Raw genomic sequence first — 26,377 nt, forward strand, 5'->3', positions numbered from 1 at the left:
CCCTGTGCTTACTATTAAGCTGGTAATTTTGCTTATAGTTGAGAGTAAAAAGCAATTCTAAATTACAATAAATTTGCTGGCCTTGCTACATAGTCTGGCTGGCCTCTGCTGAAGAAAGACAAAGGAGGTGGAGGCATGAAGGACTATGGGTAAATGTCAGGCACTACCAGAAGCCCAGCTTGTGTTTCAAAAGTAGGCTTTGAGACTCATGTCCGGCAGATGAATCTTCAAGACTTGGAGAAGAGGAAGGCTACTTCACAAACACCACAGAGTTTGGATTTCTAGAGGCTACCCAGGCCAAGAATACATCCCTGAGAGAGAGAGAGAGATACAAACTTATAATAGCAAAACCATACCCAAATATTTCCCTGTATCTCCAAATTATAACATCATCAAGTAGCCTTAAAGTCAGATGTGGCGGGCAGTGTCAATCCACCTCACAGAGGACACATGCCGTTTCATGGACATAGGTAATTCCCTGGGATATTCTGGTAGAAGGGCAACATTTCCACTTACTACTCTCTCTACACTTAGTATTTACTCTTCTACTTTCCCCTTACCTATCCCTCACCAATTTCTTTGACACTAGTAATTGAAATCAGGACCTTACCCATGCCAGGCAAGCAGTTGTCAGCTGAGCTAAAGCTTCATCTCTCAGCTACTGAACATTTCTAGAAGCACCTCTGATCAGATACCTACCAATCATCCATCCATCCATCCTTCCTCCCGTCCGTCCGTCCATCCATCCATCCATCCATCCTTCCTTCCTCCCATCCATCCATCTGTCCGTCCGTCCATCCATCCATCCATCCATCCATCCATCCATCCATCCATCCATCCATATCAAGTAGCTCTGCCTAATAAGGTCATGTCCCCATCAGTTTAGCTTCAGTAGCTCTTGAGTTTTGTATATTATATAGTGTGAAGGCTGTTGAGCTCACCTGCAGTGCTTCACCACACACTCGTTGCTGCAGTATTCGTTGTCCCAGTCCTTACTGGTAACAGGAGGGTTCTCACAACCAGACCTCACACATCGAGGCTGAGGTGACAGTGTCACAGGGGATCCACTCACCAATTCAACATCCATCTGAGAAGGAGACTCCACCTGAGAACAGGGAGCATGACAAGGACGTGTTAGAGTGCCACCACCTCGTCAAACATCTGCCCCACCTCCTTATATACGGAGTTTCAGAAAAAGATGAGTTCTCGTTCATTTATAACCAAATTTACAGCTCCAGGAAGCAGAATGAATTCTTAAGAATTTTGTTTTAAAATAACTATCCAGTGACGGTGACATGAAGAGGCAGGAGAGTCGGGTTCAAGGCTATCTTTGGCTACACAGTGAGTCTGTACGTCCTGGCCAACATGGCACCCTACCTTAAAAAAGCAAAGCACAAAAAAAAAAATGAGGCCTACCTCAGGAACTACATCTGCGATCATTTCACAAATTGTCTCAGGAGAGGTTGCTTCTACTGTGTGGGCCTCAGGGCTGTTATTCATAGGCTGCTCAGGACTGCTTTCTACAGTTGGAGGAACCACGGTAGTCTGTATTTTCAGAGTGGGTGGAGGCACAATCTTGCTCTGCAGGGGAGGTGGCTGCTGTTGTAAGTTGATCCTAACTTTCTGAGGTGGAGGTTGTTGCATGGCCTGAAGTGGAGGAGGCTGCTGCAGAATGGTGACTTGCTGTTGAGTTGGGGGTTGAGGCATCTGTTGCAAAGGAGGAGGCTGTAGTCGTGGTGGAGGCAGTTGCATAGAAGCAGCAGCAGCAGCTGCTGCCTGCAACACTGACCGAGTGACAATCTGGGCCTGCTGGCTTGGCTGAATAGTAGCTGTACTTGTCTGGCCTAACTGGAGCCCACGGGAGGTAACCACTGTGGCTGGGATAACAGTAACCATTCCTCCTTGAGACATGGTAATAGAAGAAGGCAACATCTGTTTGGTAATAATCAACTTGGTAATATTGGGCTGACCTCCAGGCCCAGAAGGTGCCTGGTTTGCCACATAAGATGAAAGCGTGGAATTAACTACAATGCAAGGGGACAAAGCAGGGGACTCCGTAGAGGCTGGTGCTGGAGATGCTGGGTCAGCAGTAGTCACAGGAGGTGGTGATGGAGTCTGTGACTGTGGCACGGGATCTAATTCCACTGTTTCCACAGTAGCCTAAAAAAGGACCAAAACAAAAGCAACAAGTAAATTACTCTCCACTGTAGCACATGTTCATTCCTGTTATAGCAAGAAAAGATGTCATAGAAAAACAAGGACTTCCTTGAGTAAATACTGGAAATAATGGATAAGCTAAAAGACTTATTTACAAAGCTTCTGATTAAAATACTGGATGGGGAAGCTCTAAAATTTAACACTGCAATAATAGCTTACACAGTTTTTTAAATATATGTATGTGTATTTACCTGGACATATGTGTACCATATGTATGCCTCAGGAAGTCATAAGAGGGCACTGGATCTTAAGGAACTTGAGTTACAGATAGTACTAACTCACTATGTGAGTACTGGGTACAGAATTTATGTCCTTTCCAAGAACAGCTCTCTCTCTCTCTCTCTCTCTCTCTCTCTCTCTCTCTCTCTCTCTGTGTGTGTGTGTGTGTGTGTGTGTTGGAAAGAAACAACTGACTTAAGGCATCTATTTATGGTTACCTTACCTGACACTCCTGGTTGTCTTTATAAGCAGCTAGTGCCTTGAGATACTCCTTCTTGGCAGCTTCAGTTTTCCGTTTGTACACCTACAAGAAAGACAGTGTTTCAAGTGAACCACTGGTAAGTCTGGTAAGTCTACTGTCCATCATGAACTCAAGCCAACCACTTACAGAGGTGAACAGCTTCATGCTCATATAAAGCATAAAACTATTTCCCAATTGTAAGATCGCTAATATTTAGCTCAATACTGCCCAACTCAGAAGTGTTTCCCTTAGGAAATGTGTAGGTTGCAAAAGATGACCTTAAAAGTCCTTACCTCTTATATGTTCCCTCTTACACCAAAAGCTGAAGGCTATTTTCTTTTTTACTGAATCTGTGCTATCTCTGTGACTTGTTTGATTATTAGAATGTAACACACTATTTAAAACACAAGAGGCAATAAATCTCTATGAATGAGACCAGCCTGGTCTACATACTCCATCACTTGGTTAAAACAAATTCAGCCTTTTGTGTTAAACATTGACAGAAGACATAAGGTAATGATAATTACAGCTATCTTCAGTTTACATGCCTTGATGATGCAAACCCTCAACCCCCACCAACACACACTCTACAGGCTAGCCTTGAAACTCATGATCCTCTCTCTGCTTCTACCTCAAAAGTGCTAGAACCACAGAAGCGTGCTACCACCTCAGTTTCTTTTTCCTAAAGAGATGGTGTATGTGTGTCTCAATATGTTGTTGACCCCAAATAGCTGGAGCCAAGGTATTCTACCCTGCCTGCCCCCTTCCCCAAGTATAACTGGGGCTATATGCACATAATACCACTATTACCAGTTGATGTTTTAAAATTCTGTTTAAATTTAGGGAGAATAATATAAGCATACACTTGATGAGAAAACCATTAATGCAACTGTACCTGAAACTTTGAGGGATAGTTTCAATGTGTAACTCACCAAACTTTCCAAATAGAAAAAACAGGAGGCTTTGGAAAGTTAACCTAAAAACTAAACAGTTAAAGACAAAAGAGGGATTAGGCACTATTGGATGTTGCATAGAATTTCAAGGCTTTGGAAAGCTAAACAGCTGAAGACACAAGGGATGAGGCACAGTTGCTGACTGTCACATGAAATCTCAAGGGAATAAGACTTCCTAACCCTGTCATTTAGAAGCTGTATGACCTCACAGTCCATGTTCAGATCTTTTTCTTCTTTCCCCTGAGACAGGCTTTCTCTGTGTAGCCCTGGCTGTCCATAGAGCAGGCTGTCCTCAAACTCCAAGATCCACCTGCCTCTACCTCCTAAGCGCTGGGATTAAAAGCATGCACCACCACACCTGGCAGAATTCACCATCAGTAAAAGAAGAGAGATGATTATTTTACAGCTTAGGAAGGATGCAGTATTTTAATAATAAAATTTTATTAATTATTTATTTGGTATGTACATGTGTATGTTTTTGGGTGTGCATGTAGAGATTAGAGGAAGAGTTAATTCTTCCCCTTTACCATGAAGAATGTTGGGCTCAAAGTCATCAGATGCCTTTCCCCGGTGATCGACAATTTGCAGTCCCACTTCCAGTTTGGTAATGGCATTTTTAGGCTAGAGATTTAGCTCAGTAGGAGAGCAGACACTTAGCATGTATATAGCCTTGGGTTTGCTACCCAGCACAACAAAAATACATTAAAATGATTTTTTTGCCTGAAACTTCTAAGATAAAGAATGTAAGCCAGGCAGTGGTGGCTCACACCTTTAATCCCAGCACTCAGGAGATAGAGAGAAGTGGATCTTTGTGAGTTTGAGGCTAGCCTGTTCTATGGAGTGAGTTCAGGGACAGCCAGGGCTGTTAAACAGAAAAACCAAGGAAAACAAATGTGTTAATACCATTAACAAAGAGCCCCCTGACAGGTAAAGATGTGTGGTGATTTGAATTAATGGCCCTCATGGACTGGAGATGGCTCAGTGGTTAAAAGCACTGACTGCTCTTCCAGAGATCCTGAGTTCAAAATCCAGCAACCACATGGTGGCTCACAACCATCTGTAATGGGATCTGATGCCCTCTTCTGGCCTGCAGGCATACATGCAGACAGAGCACTCATACATAAAATAATTAAATCTTAAAAAAAAAAGTTGCCTTGATCATAAAGTCTCTCTTTACATCAGAGCATGAATAAGGTTCTGTTCACTTAAAATGTTTACTACCTACTATTCACCTGTTTTTGCTCTTCTCCAAGACTGTCCCACATGGAAGCCACAATCTTCGAAACCTCACCAAAGGTTGCATTTGGGTTCTGTCCCTTGATGGCAGCCTGCGTATCTCGAAAGAATAGTGCATAAGCAGAGACTGGCTTCTGAGGTTCATTAGGGTCTTTCTTTTTTCTCTTCTTGGGAGCCTTTTGCTTTTTCCCTGTTTCCACTACCACTGTCTTCTGGGCAGGAAGTTGCTGTCGGGGAGAAAAATGAAGAGAATTAAAAGACAGCAGAAAGGAAGTAGCAGGTCTGGAGAACTTTAACAACAGGGTTTGACAGGAGCAAACTATGCTGAAGAGATGGCTCGGCACTTGGGGAAGGAAAGTAGCCACAGCCATGGCACTTAAGCTAACAAAGGCAGCAATGGTTTTGAAAGTCCTATTTGAGGATCACTAAGAACAGTGACTGAGACAAGAACCAGAATCAAGACAACCAGCCTTCATATAACAAGCATCTCCCTAGAGTAACAGAACTGACTTTGGCAGGGGATTCCTCACCCTCCGGAAATCATCAACACCATCCTCATGAAGTGAATTGGTAGGTGAAGGAGTAGTTGAAAGACGATCCTCAGGTGACTGGGCAGGTGGCAAGATGGTGCCACCTCCTAAACTCAAACCAAGTTGAGAGCTCAGTTCTGACTGATCAATAGTGGTCAACTGGCTGTGTCCCATTAAGCCAGATGTCATGTCTGTCATTGGTACATCAATTGTAACAGGTGGGTTGGCACTATACTGAGTTCCTATAGAATGGTCCAGGTCCTAAGGGAAGCAAAAGGACTAGTTAAACACTAAATATTAAAATACCATGTCCCCTCCTTAAAAATCCCTGGGCTTGCGTAGACTCTCATCATTTAAATCCTACAGAACATCAGATAATCTGTCTGCACATTAGGAGGCCAGGCTTTTACCTGCCCTGAATTCCAGCACTCAGAAGATAAGAGCCAGAGGGTAAAATCTCAGAGTTTGAGGATTGCCTGATCTAGAGGAGTTCTAGTCAGTTAGGGCTACATAGTGAGAACCTATCTCAAAACAGAAAAGGACAAATAATTCATTCTACAAAACCTGTGGGTACTATACAACATATAAGCTAAACCCACTTGTGTTTCTAGAAAATAGTTTTTGGAGTTGTAATCATAGGCAAGGAGAGCAGAGGAGCTATGGAGACAGACGTCTGTCAAACTCATGAGATGGAGAAGTGAGCCTGAAGTGCTGAAACCCTAACTGTTTATAAGAGCAGAGTCTACAATTACTATATTTGGTTCAGCCCATTTTTAAATAAATCACTCAATGTGACACTTATACATTAGAATTCCAGAGTATGAAGGCTATTACAAAAAACAAAACCCCCTTTAAAACTTAAATAATTTTCATTTCAAAATATTCAACATTGGATATTTTACAATTAAAAAAATTTTTTTTCAATAAAATCTCAATCAGGTAAAATGAAGTCTTTGTTGTTCAGTCTTTAGCTATAATACAAGTACTACCCAAGTTTAGCAGGCAATAGGTATTAACTTTTGTTCTCCTTAAGCCATTACTATGAGCTTGGGTGAGCTTTCCACTGTGTTACTTCTTACCATAGTCAAGCCCCCACTCAGGAGCCCCCCGCCCTGCTCCATCAAGCCATGGGTCATGCCCACAGGCATATCCAGTGTCTGGACCCCATATTGAGCTGAAAAGCTGCCGTCCTGTGAAGAAGAGGGGTCTGCCAGGTCATCAAAGTGGCCAACCACATCTGAGACAGCCAGTGAGGGGTCAGAGTCCAAGGAGATAGGTGGGATTTCAAATTCCTCATCGCCCAAGCTTGGGGTATGGAATGTCTGTATGGAAAAACGGGGAAAGAATTAGTAGGAAGAGGAGAAATATTTCACTTTGTAACAAGATTCCATAGACACAGCTTACAATAAACCTCTTTTTAACCTTTTAAATCTGTGGCCATGTGACATACCTGAGAATCCAACCCCACTCACAACTGTCATTTATTTTCCCTTCTCAACCTTTACTACCTTTGTCTTAAATTATTTCTCCTGTTCTAGTAACGTCTTTCAACACTAATGTCTATGATGTTTGACGTCAACTAGAGATACTAACAGACACCAGTTATTCCACAGTGGTCACCAAACAGTCAGTCTGTTCACCTGGAACCTAAAAGGTAATGCCATAGAAAACTCACCCACCTCTAAAACATCTGCAGAGTTTCTTAGGACCTCACCATTACTTCAGTGTTAGCAACACAATTCTTAGTGTACATGATCTGGGGACTCAATAATAAAAAAGGATGGATAATAGCTAAAAGTAAAGTTGAGGCCAGCAAGCCTTAACACAGTAAGACCCTGTCTAAAAACTAAAGAGTAAGCAGAGGAGGAAAGGTTAGTGCACCTGGCTAGATGTGGTCCCTTCCTAATTCAGACTATAAACCAGTCCTTTCTAGGTTTTGGGTTTGTTCCACACCCTATACTCTTTTTCTCTCCTCTCTCTTCCCTCTCTTTCTTTCCCTTGTTTATTTATTATTATTTAGTTTTTGTCTTTTGAGACAAGGTTTTTCTGTATAATATAGCCTTGGCTATCTTAGAACTTACCTTGTACACTAGGCTGTCCTCAAACTCAGAGATACTCCAGCCTCTGCCTCCCTAGTGTTGGGATTAAGTACTCTCCCAGCTTCTTTTAAAGACCTAGTCTCAAATGACAACTTCTTGACTGCAGGAATTATAATCGTGTAGTCTCACCCAACTTCACTCCTATTCTGAACGGGGTCACGATTCACAGAACTAACAGCAATGTCTAACCTATGGTATATTTCCTTGTGGCACTAAAAAACTAAAATAAAAGCATCTGGAGCAATAAAGTGTAATAAGCAAGAGGCGTTGTAGAAAGAGCTGTGGCTGGTCAAGATCATGACCTTGAACAGGTCTTCCTTATCTATAAAAATGGAGATTATGGCCTCAACAAGCAGCTCACTCATTTTAGCATGCAAGAGACTGAGGCAGGAAGGTGGCCAGGAGTTTCAGCCAAGCTGGGAGGTAAGGTTAGATAGGTGAAAGACCCTATCTCAAGAAAACAAAGCCAAGCTGGGTGTGGCAGCTCATACCTTTAGTCCTAGCATTCCAGAGGCAAATCACTTAGTCTAAATGTTCCCAGGCTCTGGGCTCTTTTGAGGAATTCATTTATAAGATGCCAAGGAGCTAGAGAGATGGCTCACTGGGTGAGGTGCATGCTATCAAGCCTACCAATGTGATTTCAATCCCTGGTCCAACATGGGAGAGGGGAGGAGGGGAAGAAGGAAGGGAAGAGAAAAAGAGAGAAAATGAAAGAGCTCACCTGCTCTCCACCCCTCATCCCCCTCTAGGACATGTGAACACATACATAGTAAGTAAAATTACATGCAATTAAAAGTAAAGACTGCTTAGCTATTGATTGAAGGAGAGACAGAAGAGGCAACTCAACAGTTAAATACTTTTGCTGCTCTAGAAAAGGATGCAGGCTCAGTTTTCAGCAACCACTCTGCTCACAACTATCTTTAGCTCCAGGGGATCAAATGCCTTCTGTCCTCTGCATGCACACACAGACACACACAACATGAAAACTAGCATTCCTTCCCTCTTCTCATCCTCCTCCCTTTGTCCAGAGGCTCAAACTCAGAATCTCCCACATACTAAGCAAAAACACTAAGACTGACCTATGTACCAGCCACCCATTCTTTTAAAAAATAGTTCATTAGAGCTGGAGAGATGGAACCGTGGTTTAAAGCACTTGTTGCTCTTCCAGAAGACCTAGGCTCCATTCCCAGCAACCACAAATGTGTATAAATGCAGACCCAGAGAAATCTCTTACCGCCTTCTGACCTCCATGGGCACCAGGCATGTGGTGCACAAACACAGATACTGGCACAACACCCACACACATAAAATCTCTCCAGCCCCTATAATATGTATTGGACGTAAACTTGAGCACAGTCAATTTTTTCTATTATTTGATGGTTAATACTCCATTGGAGCAGCTATTTTCTTTTTGACAATACAAAAACAAAACAAGACTAAAAACAAACAAACAAACTTGAAAAATGACTGTTCTTCAAACATACAGGTTAAAAGTCAGGCACCGTGGTATAGATTTTAATCCCAGAACTATGGAAGCAGAGGCAAATGAAGGCCAGCCTAGTCACACAGCAAGTTTGCTGTCAGCCAAGACTACACAGTGAAACCATTCCCCCCAAACAAAACAAAAACAAAGTTTATAAATTCACTGAGAGGAAGAAACAAGCAGGTGTACAGGTTGTAAGTAACAAGAACAGAGTCCAGGCCTAAAGGAGGCCACTGACATGGAGCTTAAAACTTAGCTATATGTCCCCTCCTCTCAACAGAAGCCAGAACAAAACCGAAACAAAGGGCAGAAACAAGTCCCTCCGTTTTCTGTCAGCGCTGGACCATGGGTCCAGCACACGGCAGGCCAGTGCTTCACTAACTCGTCCCTAGATGCTAAAAGTGCCACCTCTCATGTAGTCAGTCTTTGATCAACTTCATAAACAAGACTGGTAGGAAAAATGTGAAAGCTGTATTTACTTCTTGCTCCTTTCCAGAGACATGGTCTCTCTATGTAATTCTGGAACTTATATGCTGGGATTAAGGTTAAAGATGTGTAACACTACACCCAGCCTTGTATTTACTTTTAATGTGCACTTTCCTATAAATAAGAACAATGTGCCTTATGGCACTCCAAACAATGAGATGAGACCATGGAGACCTCTTGGAAGAAACTCTGAATAAAATCACCAAGTGCAAGACTTAGTTTCCCTTCTAATTTTGCTACTCATTCGAGTCACACTTCCCTTTGCTTAGGAGAATATCCAATAATAAGTTAAAAAATAAACCAGCAGCCAAGAGAGCATGGCTTTAATCCCAAGAAAGAGTTCTGTTCTGAATGGGAAGAACTCTTTATTGGAAAGGCAGAGGCAGGTGGGTTATCTATGAGTTTGAGGTCAGCCTGGCCTATATATAGTTCCAAGACAACCAGAGCTATGTGAGACTGTCTTTTATTAAAAACAAAAACACCAAAAAACAACAACAAAAAAGCAAACCAGCAATTACTCACTGTCAATCATCTCTCAACCGTAACAAACAACATTCCCACAGGATAAACCCACACAACAGCAATGGCCAATTACTTTTTGTGCAAAAAAAAAAAAAAAAAAAAAAACCATGCAAATGAATTCATAGCACTTTGGGCATGGGTCTAGTATATAATCCTCAAAAGATGGACTAAGGCTCAAGTTCTCAAAAAAATGGGAAAAGTTCACACACTTGCACCTTTTACTTTTGCTCACCCAAATTAAGTGTTATGCTTGTGGTAGAAAATTCTTATCAACCAAAAATTTTCCAGAATATCTTAGAGCAGTGGCTCAACATTCCTAATGCTGCATGAACCCTTTACTATGACCCTCAACCATAAAATTATTTTCATTGCTATTTCATACCTGTAAGTTTGCTACTGCTATGAATCATAGAATCTCTCCTTTCCCATGCTCTTCAGTGACCCTTGTTGAAGGTCTTAGAACCTCCAACCACCATTATTTCTACTTCATACCATCTTTAAGAAGCAAAACAAACAAGCCCCATTTTTATAGCCATCTGACAACTGTAATCCAAAAATGAAGTAATCAGTTTGTGGTCACTGGGAAACAAGTGCACTCCCTATGTTCTCTGTCAGCTTTTTCTTTCCCTCAGTCCTTCCTTAGCAAGGCAAACAGAAGTCATGTCAGTAAGATTAACCACTTCTACCAGAGAAGACATTTCAAATGAAAGAGACCCATAAAGAGTTCAAGAATTAACAATTGCCCGAGGTTAATCCCTGCTAGATAAACAACTTGATTTCCCTACTGAAAACATCTTCCTTTCTTGTTGTCTCCCAAGATTGTTAGTTACTTCGCCCCAACCAAAGAACAATTACATTGGTTCTTCCTATTCAGAATAAACTCTTTCCTTAAATAGGCCATCTCTTCAACACCCTGGTTTTCTGATGAGAGCCGCTTTCCGTTCCCCCTCCACAGTCCTTAAGAGGAGCTCGAAGCCTTGGACACTGTCCTCTCCAGCTCCCGCCAGCCCCCACGCTCACCCCCACCGTCCTTCCCCAACCGCTGCCCAGGCCCTCCGGCGCCCCAACATCAGCAGCTTTTGCTCACCTCGGCCCCTGACAGGAAAGGGTGCGAGGGCCCAGTGATCGTCAGATAATTGTCATTTCCTCCGGGAAACTGTAAACCAAAAGAAAGCCGCCGGGATAAGTGAGCGAAGCAGGGGCGTGCCGAGCCCCCAGGCCTCCCGAGCCCCCCTCGCTGCCCTGAATTCCCGCTTCTGCTTCCACTAGTCGGCCGCGAACCCTCACCAACCCTCCAGACTCAACTCCTACCTCCATCTTCACAGCACCACTACCAGCGTCTCAGCGTCTCCGCGTCCGCATCACTCCCACCGCCCCCACTAGGTTCCGAGCGCGTCACTTCCGCAAGGAGGAGCGTCGCTCTCCGAGGATTGGACTGAGTCAGGGACGCAACCGGTCGCGAGCCGAGCTGCCCGAAGGGTCGCTGTCGCCCCCTGGAGCTTGGTGGGATAATGGCATGGAGAAGAGCGTGGGGCGGCCCTAGAGGCGGTGTCCCGAGTTCCGGATCCAGCGGAGATTTCTGGGGAGAGCAATAGAGATGCAGCTTGAGCTAGAAGGGCTGGAGCGGAGGCCAATAAGGAGATCGGCGGATTGAGTGGCTAGAGAGGTCGGAGGTAAGTGGTTGTAGAAATCGGGAGGACCCGGAACACAGACGCCTCGGGACCATGACTTACGCTTATCTCTTCAAGTACATCATCATCGGAGACACAGGTAACCCCGCCGACGGACCGCCTTCGTGGTTGGGGCGGGGATCCTACCTCCAAAATCGGCCTGGGGGCGGGGCGGGGCGAGCGGAGTTGAGTGGAGGGGGCGGGGCGAGCCTCGGGGGCGGGGCTCTACCCCTTCCTCAGACCCTGTGCCCCGCCTGCGGCTTCCAGGGTGGGTGACGTGCACCTGGAGCACACTGTTGTTTTTCAGGAGTGGGGAAGTCATGTCTCCTCCTTCAGTTTACCGACAAGCGGTTCCAGCCTGTGCACGACCTCACAATAGGTAAGCTTGTCTCCTCGTTCCAGAACAGCTAAAAGCTAGCTGGCAGGACTGCTAAAGGAGGAAGTTAACAGTCTCGGTATTCTAAATAAAAAGTTACTTCTCGCTACCTACGTCTGAAGTCATGGTTTTTGAAAAGATGATGATAAAAGCTGCTATAATGGAGGGTAAATGATTGAAAGGTAACTTTAGAGATGGATGCAAGATAAATACTAGTTGCCGTAGGATTTTTTTTCTTCAAATGCAACTTATATGTTTATGGAAAAATCCCACGGAAACATGACTGCTTATTAAACATCTCATCTGTAGTTTGTGGTTAAGCCTCACATGGTTTTCAAAGTAACACCGACATATGACTCTTTTAGGGCCGGACCTCTACCTCCTCTTTCCTCTTCATCTTCTCTTCTTTTGGAGGCAAATTCTGGCTATTTAGTCTCAGATTCACTAGATAACCCACACTGGGCACGAACTCCTAGAGATCCTCCTGCATTGGCCTCCAAGTGCTGTGATTACAGGCATGCACCATCTCACGGGATTTCTTAATAAGTTTGTTTTTGTGCTGAGACTGGTTTTGAACTCCATGGGTAACCTGATGATAACCTTAAATAATCTTGATCGTGCTACCTCTACCTCCTAAATGCTGGGATTAGATATGCACCACTATGCTCAGCCAGCGTTTTAGTTTCTTACTCACTGAAATGATCTTATTGTTCTGAAAGAAAGAAGAGTTGACAGTGATTTTTTTTTTCAAAAAGTGTCTTTTGGTTTTTCTTGAGGTAATAGATATTCGGAATAGGTATTTTATATAGCACCTTAAAGTAAAAATGTTTATATAGAGAGTATATCCACACAGGAGGACTGAATCAGTACTATATCATACCTAAAAGCAAGCTATATTAGTAATCTTTCTTGGAACTATGAATTCAAATGCTATGTGCAAAATACTCAATTGAAAAGGAGATGAATTGTCTGCTTATGATGCACTGGGGTTTTTGGTGGGGTTTTTTGTTGTTGTTGTTGTTTGTTTGTTTGTGTTTTTAAATTGTGTCCTTGCCAAAAGCCGAATCAGTTTGTCAGTTCCTATACTGTTTTGAGAATGTACTTGGGAACTCCTGGTGCTTGGAGATATTTTGTCCTTTGGAGACCTGTTTCTTAGGCAGCTTCCTTAATTGCAAATGAAAATTGCTGTGTTTGTAAAAAGATAAAGAAAAGATAGTTCCTGGGTTTTGGCACCAATGTTATGATAAAGATAAAGAGTGGGGGGGTTTTCTATGGAGGTGTGGTGAGGTACTTCTCCCTTTGGGACCAGCCACAGGATGGTATAGTACAGAACAGAGTTTATTCAGGGCATGGGGAGGGGAATTGTGAGGGTAGTAGAGGCAGAGAGAGAGAAGAGAAAAGGAGTAGAGAAGTAGAGGCCGGCCATGGGCATGTGGAGAGCGAGGGAGGAAGGGAATAGGGAGAGGAGATGGCAAAGGGGTAAGAACAAGACAGTGAGGAGGGGGCAAGCAGCCCCTTTCATAGTGCCAGGTAACTGTAGTGGGGAGGATACCAGGCTGTTGCCAGGTAACTGTGGGGTGAAATTTGGAAGAATCCTAACAAAATTAGTCTTAGAATTGAAGTTAAGAAATGCTACTTCATACACAGAACTAGTCAGCACTCCAAGGCACTGTCAAGAAATGCTTTCAACAGGGCTGGAGAGCTGATTCAGTAGTTTAGAGCACAGATTGCTCTTCCAAGGACAAGGGTTCAATTCCCAGCACCCACATTGCGGCTCATAATCATCTGTCATTCAAGTTCCAGGGGATCCTTTGATTTCTTCTGGCCTCCACAGGTACCAGCCATGTATGTTACACATACTTACATGCAGGCAAAACACTTACATTTATAAAATTAAATAAGACTAAAAAAAAATACTTTCAAACAGTTCAGAAGTTTTTTGAAAAAAAAATGCAGAATTATTACCTAGTCAGATTTCAGTGTAAACTAACATTCCTAAGAATTTATTCATCTCTTTTGGCTTTATGTGTCCTGGAATTGTCAATTTTCTAGATTTTTTTTCCTATGAATTGTAGCTTCGCAGTTTATTTTATGAAAACCGGTTGTCACAAAACTTTCCTATAGTGGCTATTTATTTATTTATTTATTTATTTATTTATTTATTTATTTATTTTTGAGACAAGAGGTTCGGTACAGCCCTGGCTGTCCTGGAACTTGCTTTATAGTAAGTACACATCCTTCAGATATGCTTTGTAAATCTTTACACTCACTGTAGCGCCACTTTCCCTAAGGCTAATAAAAGATGATCTAGATAGGGCCTTCATCTTTATAAGGCCCTAAAATAAGTCACCTGGTCATATAACAACTCAGACTGAGTTTGTTACCAGAATTTGTAAAACCAGACGTAGGGAAAGAACAAGCTCAGGCAACACGTCAATAGTTTTTTTTTTCCTCCTCAGATTTTTAACATTTTTGTTTGTATGTGCATATGTACTTGCATGTGCTCGTACAGGTGCCTGCAGAGGCTGGAGATTGCTGGACCCCTGCAGCAGGAGCTCCAGGGCGTTGTGAGCCACTGGACATCAGACTCTGCTCTGCTTGCTCTTAACCACTTGTTTCTTTTTGGTGCAAGGGATTCAACCCAGCAAGTTATGTGCTAAGCAATTGCACTATCACTGTAGCTGGAGAGTAACCTCAGGCCAAGCTTGGATTTCCTGTACAATTGATGCTGACCTTGAGCTTCTGATCTGAGTGCTCCTACTGCCTGGACCTCTTGAGAGCTGGATTACATGCACTACCATACCAGTTAAGGGTTCTGGGACACGTGTGTGGAAGCACATATGCATGAGTGTGCAAAGTGCCCACCGAGCCCAGAAAAGGGTATTGGATCCCTTGGAGTTGGAGTTACAGGCAGCTGTGAACTGTCTGATGAGGGTGTCGGAGGGCAGATCCCAGTCCAAGAAGTGCACACATGCTTTGCTTTTACTGCTGAGCCATCTCTCCAGTCCTGTGCCCAGTTTTATGTGGTTCTGGGGATTGAATCCAGGGCTTCCTGCATTCCAAGTACCGTATCAAGTGAGCCACAGCCCCAGTCTGTGGATTTTTAATTCTGGAAAGGAAACTGAAAGGAACACAGATTCAACTGGAGCAGTAACCACTGCTGGACTGAATGTGAGTGAGTGAAGACGAAGAACTCATAACAGTGGGGGAAAGGATGAGCCTCTAGATTAATGTGTAGTGATCTCTGCGGCCATAGTCATTCTCTCCACCTTCACTGGCAGGTGTGGAGTTTGGAGCACGAATGGTCAACATTGATGGAAAGCAAGTCAAACTGCAAATCTGGGATACGGTAAGAGAAGACAAAACAATTTAGTACCAAACAAAGACCCACTTACAGCAAATAAAGCTAATGCAGCCATGCGTGAGGCCGTGTGCCATGCTAGATGCCTGTGGTTTTAAAACCATAGGGTGGGGCAAGAAGCCCAAGCCAGGCCAAGCCTGGAGGAATTGCATACTGAGACACTCAGGTCAAAACAATGTGGCGTACCTTTTTTATTTTAAATGATTTGACTCATAGGAAGGTGAAGGCAGGTAGATCTTTAGGACCAGCCTGGTCTACAAAGTGAGTTCCAGGACAGCCCAGGCTATACAGAGAAAGCCAGTCTTGAAAATAAACAAAAAAGACTCAAGTAATACGTAAAAAAATAAAAAAACAATAAAAGTTTATGTAGCCAAAAGTGAATATCCTCTTACATAAGGCCCCTTTCTGTGTCACATGGTTGCTATTCTGCCAGAAGAACCCACTGTTAATGATTCAGTGTGTATTCTTTCAGACTTCTGTGCATTGAAATTCCCAAATAATACTTTGTCAGCCAGGCAGTGGTGGCACTAGAGGAATTAAATGAGATGATATATTTGATTCTCTCTTATGGTTTATGATACACTGCTAGAAAATAGTTTAAAATGTTATTGTTGAGGCTGGAGAGATGGCTCAGTACTTAAGACCACTTGTTGCTCTGACAAAAGACCCGAGTTTGATTCCCCAGGACCCATATGGTGGCTCATAACTATCCATTTCTTTAGTTCCAGGGAATCCAGTGCCACCTCCTGAGCACCATAGGTACCAGACACACACATGGTGTGCATCAAGCGTGCAGGCAGAGCACCCATGCACATAAAATTAAGATTCAAAGGAGCATTTTAATGTCACTGTGTGTCAGCCCTGTTACTATAGAAACCCATTTATGTTCTCATGTTTCCAGTATAGTTTTCCTGGCTGCAGAATAAGGATGACTTTCATTTCCTGGATTTTATGAGGAGAAATTATTCCAAAATTGTGATATTTCTCCCCCGGAGCCTTAGGTTTGCTAGGCAAGCACTCTACCACTGAGCTATAAATCCCCAACCCTGCATGGAACCCTTTCTGACAGAATAATTGAACACACAAAGTATTTTGTGTGGCTTTCTGCTTTGTTTTCTGAGACAGGGTCTTGCTCTGTAGCCCAGGCTGGCCTCAAACTTGGGGTTCTTTGGCTTCAGTGTCCTGAGTATCAGGGTACTAGATGAATACTAGTGGAAGAAGCTGCTCCAGCACACCAGGCTGTGTGTGTGTGTGTGTGCCTGTGTGTGTACATGTGCATGTTTGTATGTGTGTGCTTGTATGTGTACCTGTGTGAGTGTATGTGTCTGTGCGCCTGTATGTGAAGTGCCCACACAGGCCACAGAAGTGCATTGGATCCTGTGAGCCGGGAGTTATAGGCATTTGTAAGCTGCCCAGTGTAGGTACTAGGGTTTGAACTTCCATTCTCTGATAGAGCAGTAAGCACCTTAATACCTGAGCCATCTCAGCAGCCCAGTGTTTTTATTTAAACGGCACCGGGGTACCATTAAACAAAAATAAAGTAAAGAAACTACCGTTAAGAAAACAAAAGTGGAGCTGGAGAGACGGCTCAGCAGTTCAGAGCATTGACTGCTCTTCCAGAGTTCCTGAATTCAATTCCCAGCAACCACATGGTGGCTCACAACCATCCGTAATGGGATCTGATGCCCTCTTCAGCTGTGTCTGAAGACAGCTACAGTGTATGCAGAAAAGAATAAACAAATTTAAAAAAAGAAAGAAAAAGTGTCTAGTGCACAGGGGAGAGGAGATTAATTGCTCAGTTACACATAAAGTAATATTTTGGTCTCATCAAGCATGAGATAAAATTATGAACAAATTTCTTTTTCTTTCTTTTCTTCTTCTTCTTCTTTTTTTTTTTTTTTTTTTTTTTGAGACAAGTTTCTCTCTATAGTCCTGGCAGTCTTGGAACTTGCTCTGCAGACCAACCTGGCCTCAAACTCAGAGATGTGCCTGTCTCTGTCTCCTGAGTGCTAGGGTTAAAAGTGTGCACTGCCACCCCCTGGTTGAACAAGGTTCTTTTAAGAACTATTCTAGGTCCTGGACATCATTTTCTATTCCTTATTTTTACTTCCTACCATAGGATCTCAGCAAGGCATGTCCAGATATTCTTGCTGTTATCAGAGAAATGCAGGGGTTACTCAGCAGAAGCTCAGTTGCTTAGATCTGTTTTTCTGAACTGTTACAGTGGAATGCACCTTCCATTAGATAGGCATTGGCTCTAAACATTTTTACAGATAAATAAGAACTGAGTAAATAGTGTAGTGTATTCGAGGTCATATTTAGGATCGAGTTTCCAGTCTGAGGAGTATTGGAAATGTATATGAAGATTGTTGGTGTCATGCTGTTGGCATTGGATGTCTGTGACCTAAGGATAATGAAGCTCTAACAGTTTGATGGACAATCTCATAAGAAGTAGTACTTGGCCCTCCTGCAAGCTCAGTCACATTCTTACTGAAAAATAGTCTGCCTGGGCTTCTCCCTGTTCGGGCACCTTTCTCTTCCTTAGATGTTGATGGTAATGGTGAAGGTGGCAGTGATGGGGGGTGGGGGTGGAGATGATGATTTTTAACCTAGCACAAGTTCTTTCTTTAGTTAAATTCTTTGTTTTAGGATGGCATGTGAACAAGTCACTTCTCTGGAAATAACCTAGTTTTACTGGGATTTTTTGTTGCCACGTTGATGGTAAAGGCTGGGCAAGAGTCCTTCCGTTCTATCACCCGTTCCTACTACAGGGGAGCAGCTGGAGCCCTGCTGGTGTATGACATCACAAGGTGAGCTGGCTGGCATGTGGGAGGGTTTCTGTCTGACTCCCATGGCCTCTGCTAAGGACATGGACTTGGGCAGCTAGCTGCCTTTTTGCATACATGTGGCCACTCTTTCTCATGCATTTGGAGCAATTTTGGCATTTTGAAACGGGCTCCTAACCAGCATTCTAAACTGTTGTGCTGCAGACGTGAAACCTTCAACCACCTGACGTCTTGGTTAGAGGATGCCCGCCAGCACTCCAGCTCCAACATGGTTATAATGCTGATTGGAAATAAGAGGTAAATTCTGTCTTTATAAATACTACTTTCCATGAGGCATCGAACTTTCTCTGTAGACACTGAGTTTCTTTTCCTTCTGTTCTGTTTTGGTTTTCCATCTGATTGACATTGAGTTTCTTGATACCCAGACTTCCTTAATATATCACCTCAGTAAGAAATGTTAGTATGGTAAGATATATATCTATATATCTATATCTATATACACACACACACACACACACACACACACACACATATATATATATATATATATATATATATATATATATATATATATATATATATAATTTACAATTTTAAATACTCCCTAGAGTATTCTGTAGCCCTAAACATATTAGAATGGCTCTGCAAACCCCACCATTATCTATCCTAATAACCTTTCATTTTTTCAGAATTTAGAACCATTGAATTCTGTCATCTATCCTGCCTTCAGGGTCTTCCTCAACTCCTCTTCCTCCCCCCTCCTCTCTCTCTCTCTCTCTCTCTCTCTCTCTCTCTCTCTCTCTCTCTCTCTCTCCCTCTCTCTGTTGTTTTTGGAACGGGGCCTTGTGTAGCTTAGGAAGGCTTCAGCCTCACCATGCTAGCCTCACTGGAGTGCTGGGATTACAGGAATGCACCATGGCATTCCAGCCCCTGCATTCTTTCCTTATAAATACCTCATGTGAGTACAGTTACACAGCACTTGTGCTTTTCTGAGTGGCTTATTCTATCTAGCATAGTGTCTTGGAGCTCTGTGAATGTTTTAAAACTTTCTTTTTGGGGATTATAGTGCCCACTGTTGCCAGATCATTTGCCCCTCTCTTTGTAGAGACTTGGGCTGCTGCTGCTTTTTAGCTACTGTGACCGATATCGTCATGAACATGGGAACAAAGATATATCTGTTCAGTTTTTTCCTTGGAGTTCTTTTGGCTACAGCATCATCAGGATTACTGGCTCACATGGACATTGTGTGTTTACATTTGAGGAGCTGCCACAGTGCTTCTCCCTGCCGCAGGGCTTCTCCCTGCAGGAGCTTCTGCCTGCTGCAGTGCTTCTCCCTGCAGCAGTGCTTCTCCCTGCAGCAGTGCTTCTCCCTGCAGCAGTGTTATGCTGCACTCCCACAGCAGTTCACACCTGCTCCACCTCACAGTTACAGCCACACTTTGTAGTTCTAGTTTCAGAAAAAAGAAAACTGTATTTATAGGACAAAGGAAACTCCTTGGCTTAGATTTAATGTAGTTGTGCATTATCTGTTTGCACTGTAGGGCAGAGGCAGGAGAGTCACAAGTGTGAGACCAGCCTGGGCTATATAGGCCAGATTGCACTATATATCAAAACTCTGTCAGGGTCAGTGAGATGTTTGGGAGGTGGAGGGGCTTGCTATCCACCATGACAACCCGAGTTCAGTCCCTGGGCCCTTGCCTTAGTCAGGGTTTCTATTCCTGCACAAACATCATGACCAAGAAGCAAATTGGGGAGGAAAGGGTTTATTCAGCTCACACTTCCATATCGCTGTTCATCACCAGAGGAAGTCAGGACTGGAACTCAAGCAGGTCAGGAAGCAGGAGCTGATGCAGAGGCCATGGAGGGATGTTACTTACTGGTTTGCTTCCCCTGGCTTGCTCAGCCTGCTTTCTTATAGAATTCAGATCTACCAGCCCAGGGATGGCACCACCCACAATGAGCTGGGCCCTCCCCCCTTGATCACTAGTTGAAAAAAATGCCTTACAGCTGGATCTCATGGAGGCACCTCCTCAACTGAAGCTCCTTTCTCTGTGATAACTCCAGCTTGTGTCAAGTTGACCCAAAACCAGCCAGTAAAGCCCTGTATGGTAAAAGCAGAAAACTGACCTCTGAGGGTTGTCCTATGATCTCCCCAAGTACACCATAATGCAGGTGATATGCATGTAAGCACACACACACACACACACACACACACACACACACACACACACAGAGAGAGAGAGAGAGAGAGAGAGAGAGAGAGAGAGAGAGAGAGAGAGAAAGAGATAAACAAATACTCGTCTTTAAAAGATCAAATCAATAAGCCAGACATCATCATATAATCCCAGGATTTGGGAGTGAGGTGGAGGCAGATGGATCAGGGTTTTAAAGCCATCTTTGGATACAAACAGAGATGGATATTACCCTGGGCTACATGAACCCAAAAGAAGGCTGGAGAGATGGCTGGGGGGGGGGGGGTGAAGATTTCATGCTCCTCTTCCTGAGGATCTGAGTTCTGTCCCCAGCATTCTAGTCAGATGGCTCACCATTGCCTGGATCTCCAGCTGCAGGAGATCCTACACCCTCGGGCCTCCAGGTATCCACACAAGTGGCATACATAATAAACAAATACATGCCCATCATTTGTAAAAACATCTCAAAGGCGGAATAATTAGAACTGGGAAAAATAGCTCGGGTTGTCTGGACAGCTCAATCGGTAATGGAACACGCTGCCAAGCTTGATGACATGAAGTTTGACCTGGATTATACATGGTAAAGAGAACCAACCTTGCCATATGTGGCCTCTTGACCTCTACATATATGCCAAGTCACAAGTAAAACACACACACAACAAACAAACGAGTAAATAAATAATCAATAACTAAGATGTATTGGAACTAACAGACTTCTTTGGACACAGCCTCTGGTGTTGCAGGCTGGCCTTGAATACACTGGCTGTGGGTAGCCTGGATCTCCTATTCCTCCTGCTTTTATCTTCTAAGTGCTAGGATTATGAAGGGCAAGCTCCACACACCTGGTCCTGAGACTGAGTCCCGTTCTTTGTACAGTGTTAGTCAGATTGAGATTAAAGGCACAATCCATCACACCTGGCGTGGGACATTTTCTTAATGATTGATGAGGGAGAGAGGGCCTGGCCCTTTGTGGGTGGTGTCATCCTGGTGGTCCTAGGTTCTCTAACACAGCAGTCTGAACAAACCGTGAGGAGCAAGCACTCCTCTATGGCCTGTGCATCAGCTTCTGCCTCCTGGTTCCTGCCCTAACCGCCTTTAATGATGAACTGTGATGTGGAAGCTTAAGCTGGATAAACCTTTCTTCCGCAAATTGCTTCCAGTCATGGTCTTTTGTCACTGCAATAGTACCTCTAACTAACACAATGAACAACAATTACTACTGTTACTGCTCTACTTTTATCTTCCTCCTTTTCCTCCTTTTCTTCCTTCTCTTCTCCCTCCTCTTCCTCCTCATCTTCTTCCTTCTCTTCTTCCTCCTCTTCCTCCTCCTTATTAATGATTAAAAGGCTAGAATCTAGGCAGAAATGTACAATTTTAATCCCAGCATTCAGGAGGCAGAGGCAGGTGGATCCCTGAGTAAGACAACTTAGTCTACAATGGAAGTTCCCAGACACCCAGGGCTACACAAAGAGACCCTGTCTCAACATTACAGAACAATCGCAACAACAACAAAATCCCCACAAAAATCTCATTTGAAAATAAAAGCCAGGGGGCTGTAGAGATAGCTTAGTGGCTAAAAGCACTGGCTGATCTTCTAGAGGTCATAAGTTCAATTCCCAGGAACCACATGGTGGCTCACAACCATCTGTAATGGGATCTGCTGCCCTCTTCTGGTGTGTCTGATGACAGCTTCAGTGTACTTATATATAATAAATAAATAAATCTTTCCCGTTTCTCTTAAATCTTTAAAGTTTCTTCCCTAATTAATCTCTTCTAGTGATCTGGAATCTCGAAGGGATGTGAAAAGGGAGGAAGGAGAGGCCTTTGCTCGTGAGCATGGCCTTATATTCATGGAAACATCAGCCAAGACAGCCTGCAATGTCGAAGAGGTATTGATACAGAAGTGGGGAGTGTGTCAGAGGTGACACTGTTACTGTTCTGTTCTTCAGAACCCTGTTCTCCATGGGACACGGGGAAGCAAGAATGCACTGTGGTCACAGTGACCATCTCCTTCCAAGGGAATTGTCCCATTCTCTTCCACTCTAAAGGTTTTATTTTTGCCTTGGATAAAATTAACTAGTACATATGGATTGGACACCACTGTTATTTATAAATCACTTTACTTGGGAATCTGACAGAAACTCTCTTCCTTGTGATGCCAGGTGTTGACTGAATTGTCCAGCTGAGTGTATTTGTTTTACTTGTGTGGCTGCTAACCTCATGACTTAGGAACATCAGCACCTGTAGCCATAGGATCACCGTTTTCTAACTGTACTCAGTGTGCTTTATTGTGGTGGTGGGTTTGTTTCTTCAGATGTGGTTATGCTCTGGAGCTCAGTCTACCCCAGAACTTGCTAGTTTGTGTAGTTTGTGTAGTCTGACCTGGCCTCAAACTTATGATCCTTCTGCAGTCCCTGGAGGATTGGGATGATAGGCATGTGTTACCATGTCAATGGCTTTCCCAGGACATTTGTGGAGATAACTTTGTATTGTGTGTGTGTGTGTGTGTGTGTGTGTGTGTGTGTGTGTGTGTGTATTGGTTTTTGTTCCTGTTGTTTTGAGACAAGATTTTACTGTGTAACCGTGGTTGGCCTAGACTTTGCTATATAGACCAGGCATATGTATGACCTCAGGCATGTGGTCTCTTTACCTCTGTCTCCTCAGTGCTGAGGTTACAGGGGCGGACCACCACACCCAGATTCTTAGTTCACCTTAGGGATCCAAATAAAAATATTTGAATTCCTCTCATTTCTTTACTTAAATTTAAGACTGATAAATGATTTCTGTCTCCTCCAGGCCTACATTAATACAGCCAAAGAAATATATAGGAAGATCCAGCAAGGTTTATTTGATGTCCACAATGAGGTGAGAGAGATTGGGGGTTAGAACTGGCAGTTATCTCGATAGAAGCGCCCTAGAATGTCAGCATTCCTCTCTGATGTAACACAGTCACAGATTGTTTTTAAGTGCAGGTATCTAAGACCCCCTCACTCGTTTCTTTGTTCTCTCATCTGAAACCCATTGTGTTGAAAGAGATGTTAGTGGTCTACAGACTTATGTAATATGAGAGTTTTTCTCCTTGACCCCAGTTTCTTACTATTGTAGAATATATGAGAGAGAGAAAAGGAGGAAGAAATTTTAATTTCTTAGGAGGGGAAGCTCTGGGACAAGCCCGGAAGAATCATGTGCTAACTTGTCACTTTTACTCCTCTTTTTCTTTGCTTACTCTTTTTTTTTTTAAAGAATTATTTATTTTATGTATGATGAGTACACTGTTGCTGTCTTCAGACACACCAGAAGAGGGCGTCAGATTCCATTACAGATGGTTGTGAGCCACCATGTGGTTGCTGGGATTTGAACTCAGGACCTCTGGAAGAGCAGGCAGTGCTCTAACCACTGAGCCATCTCTTTAGCCCTTGCTTACTCTTCAAAAAAGTTTTTTTTTACCTTATATATGTGTATGTGATGTGCATGTGTACAGTGCATGTTCACATATGTGTAGGCAGAAGTGTGGGTGTTCATATGGAGGCCCAAGGTTGGCAACAGGTGTCTTTCTCCATCGATGTTGGCCTTAGATATTGAGGCAGGGTTTGCCCTGGGGACTCCCCGTATCTTTGCTTCCCAGGACTGGGATTGCAGGTGCGCTGCCACGCCCATCTGGCTCCTGCTTGGTTTCTAGGTCTAAATGTGGTCCTCGTGCTTACATAGAAGTGCTCCCTGCTGAGCTCTCCCTCCATCGCACCTGACTTCTGTTGACAGCTATGAAATCTGTGCAGCAGTGACCTTGAAACAGGCAAGCCCCACCCTCATCAGCTAGCTGTCCTCACAGCCAGCCACCTCAGTCTCCTGTCATACTTCATTCTCCCACAGCAGAGGGCTAGAGAGAATAAATTCTTCTCATTAAACTAAAGAGTTCTCCTTTATCCCCGTCCTTCCCTCTCGGTCTCTTCGGCCCTCATGCAGGAATTGTTGCTGTTTCTCTTTTACAGGCCAATGGCATCAAGATTGGGCCCCAGCAGTCAATCGCCTCATCCGTGGGACTGGGCTCCTCTCAGCAGAACTCTTCTGACATAGGGCCCGACTCCGGCTGCTGCTGAACGCCTGGCCTGAACTCTTCTTCCTCTCCTGGAACAGCTTCAGATCAGTCAGCTTAACAAAAGAGGTCGTCCCTGCTTTGGCTGAGAGCAGCCTCTCTTCAGTGTGCGATTTCACCCTTCCACGTACCACTCGAGGAGGAATGGGGCCCTCTCCCACCTGTTCTCCTTCAGAGACATGAGCATTCCGCATAGACTCCGGCTTTTCCGTCCTCTAGTTTTGAAAATGTTAGGATCAAAGTTGATGGTCACAGTAGTTAAGCAAACAACTTCCTATCAACATCTATCTGCTAGGTGTTGTGGCACTTTTGGCAGAAGGATTGCCAGGAGTTCTGAAGTCAGTCTGGACTACGTAAGTTTCAGTAGGTCATCTGTTTAAAAAAGTCAAGAGAGAGAGAGAGAGAAGGGGGGGGAGGAAAGAAAAAGAATACACATATCTGTTCCTCACCATTTTTTTCATAACTAAGGTGAAGGATCTTCTGATTGAACATTTAGAATTAAGGATCTCAATGGCCTTTGGCGAATAGACCTATATATGGTTATTTCACTGTATTTATTTCCTTGCCTAGGAAACCTGCTTGTCATTTTATAAGAGTTTCTCTAGAAGCCCCCATACTGTCTCATTGCTAGTGTTTATTTATTGTGTGTGTGTGTGTACAACCTTGAGCGTCATTCCTCTGGAGCCCATCACAGTGAGCCCTGCATCTCTTACAGGGACCTGGAGCTCCGTGCTTAGACTAGGCTCACTGGCCTTTTTCATTGCTAGTTCTGTTTCTTACAGACCTTTGAGAACAGTGGAGTTGGTACTGAACCTGTTGCCATACCTCCTTACCTAAGAAAACATGAATTATTCATTTTACTTAAAGAACCAGTTCTAGCGTCTAGCATTACAGCTTCTTTCACCAAATTGCTCCCTACTGTGTTATCATTCTTTTCTCATGCGTGTGTGTGTGTGTGTGTGTGTGTGTGTGTGTGTGTGTGTGTGTGTGTGCGCGTGCGCACACACGTATGCCCTGGAAACTAAGATAGGTTCTTAAACAAGCTAGGGAAATGCTGTACCACTGAGCTGTGTCCTCAGGAGCCTTCTCTTCTACTTTTTTGTTTTGAGACAAGTTGCCGAGGCTGGCCTTGAACTTGCAGGCCTTAAACATGGGGTCCTGAAGCTTCAGACTCCCAGGTAGCTGTGCATTCTCCCTAACTAGATTTATTAAACATCTATTCTAATCAAGCTAATTGGTTACTGAATACGACATATTTATTCCAGCTTCTGTGCCTTTGCACATGCTCTGTCCTCTTACCCTCTACTAACCTCATACTGACATTTCTTTCCTTTTTTTCTCACTGGCTGACCTAGGGAGCCCTAAGCAGTTGTTAACACAATACTTCTTAGCATTCCTATGTTATTTATATGGGTATTTATTTGTCTCTTTCACTTTGTAAGTTTTGTGGTGGGTTTTTTTTGGGAGGGCAAGGGGGGAGTGTCTGTCTTCTCTAGGTTGTAAGCCCTGTGAGAGCAGGTTCCTGTTATCCCAGTCCATCTCACCATTCCTTTACTGTACCCTGTGAAACTCACCATCTGGAATTTGAGTGACATGCTTTGAAATGTAAGACTTTAGAAAAAACAAAAGGCCTTAGAGTTGTCTCTATGTAATTGTATCCTGGTCTTCCCCCATCTCTTAACCCTCGCTTCTCATTGCTCTTTCGCCTGCCTCACTGTAACTGCCTCCATTCTGTGCAGCCTACAGTAAGAATGCCTGCTACCAAGACTCCGAGAAGTAGGGACTTTTTTACCCACTCCTTAGAATCTGTGACAGCGTCGGCCCAGTTTGCCTCTGCTTCACTCCTCATAGCACCTCCTGGGACACTTGCTGTCTTGTTTACTTGTCTCATTTTCTTTCACAGCACTGAGGTC

At 43.7% G+C, this 26,377-nt stretch overlaps 2 protein-coding genes across 3 annotated transcripts; one reads left to right on the forward strand and one right to left on the reverse strand.

Annotated features, from left to right (window-relative positions):
- Positions 1–173: 173 nt before the first annotated feature.
- TOX4 (TOX high mobility group box family member 4) lies at positions 174–11,803 on the reverse strand. The gene is made up of 10 exons (XM_080926362.1): positions 11,720–11,803; positions 11,298–11,565; positions 11,074–11,142; positions 6,476–6,718; positions 5,397–5,657; positions 4,863–5,093; positions 2,660–2,740; positions 1,417–2,160; positions 942–1,105; positions 174–311 (listed from the first exon to the last, which is right to left on the reverse strand). Exons 2-10 carry the CDS (start codon positions 11,301–11,303, stop codon positions 251–253), a joined length of 1,860 nt encoding a protein of 619 aa, XP_080782488.1. The 5' UTR covers positions 11,304–11,565; positions 11,720–11,803; the 3' UTR covers positions 174–250.
- On the forward strand, positions 11,638–26,377 carry RAB2B (RAB2B, member RAS oncogene family). Of its 2 annotated transcripts, none has more exons than XM_080926383.1 (8): positions 11,638–11,756; positions 11,964–12,035; positions 15,314–15,381; positions 18,121–18,203; positions 18,384–18,476; positions 22,149–22,260; positions 23,168–23,236; positions 24,361–26,377. In XM_080926383.1, exons 1-8 carry the CDS (start codon positions 11,711–11,713, stop codon positions 24,466–24,468), a joined length of 651 nt encoding a protein of 216 aa, XP_080782509.1. In that variant the 5' UTR covers positions 11,638–11,710; the 3' UTR covers positions 24,469–26,377. The 2 variants fall into 2 exon arrangements, with proteins under 2 accessions (XP_080782509.1, XP_080782510.1); XM_080926384.1 differs by lacking the exon at positions 24,361–26,377 and adding an exon at positions 24,051–24,082.

Source organism: Micromys minutus, assembly GCF_963924665.1.
Source record: "Micromys minutus genome assembly, chromosome: 12".
Classification (NCBI taxonomy): domain Eukaryota; kingdom Metazoa; phylum Chordata; class Mammalia; order Rodentia; family Muridae; genus Micromys; species Micromys minutus.

What these genes read in the sequence shown, in the direction of transcription:
- RAB2B (XM_080926383.1), top strand. Translation starts at nt 11,711, where the DNA reads ATGACTTACGCTTATCTCTTCAAGTACATCATCATCGGAGACACAG. An exon ending in CATCATCATCGGAGACACAG is followed by an intron (nt 11,757 to 11,963) that starts GTAACCCCGCCG and finishes GTTGTTTTTCAG; the next exon opens with GAGTGGGGAAGTCATGTCTC. An exon ending in CTGGTGTATGACATCACAAG is followed by an intron (nt 18,204 to 18,383) that starts GTGAGCTGGCTG and finishes GTTGTGCTGCAG; the next exon opens with ACGTGAAACCTTCAACCACC.
- TOX4 (XM_080926362.1), bottom strand. An exon ending in CTTTCCTGTCAGGGGCCGAG is followed by an intron (nt 6,719 to 11,073) that starts GTGAGCAAAAGC and finishes TTTTCCATACAG; the next exon opens with ACATTCCATACCCCAAGCTT. An exon ending in TGTGTGGTGAAGCACTGCAG is followed by an intron (nt 312 to 941) that starts GTGAGCTCAACA and finishes TCTCTCTCTCAG; the next exon opens with GGATGTATTCTTGGCCTGGG.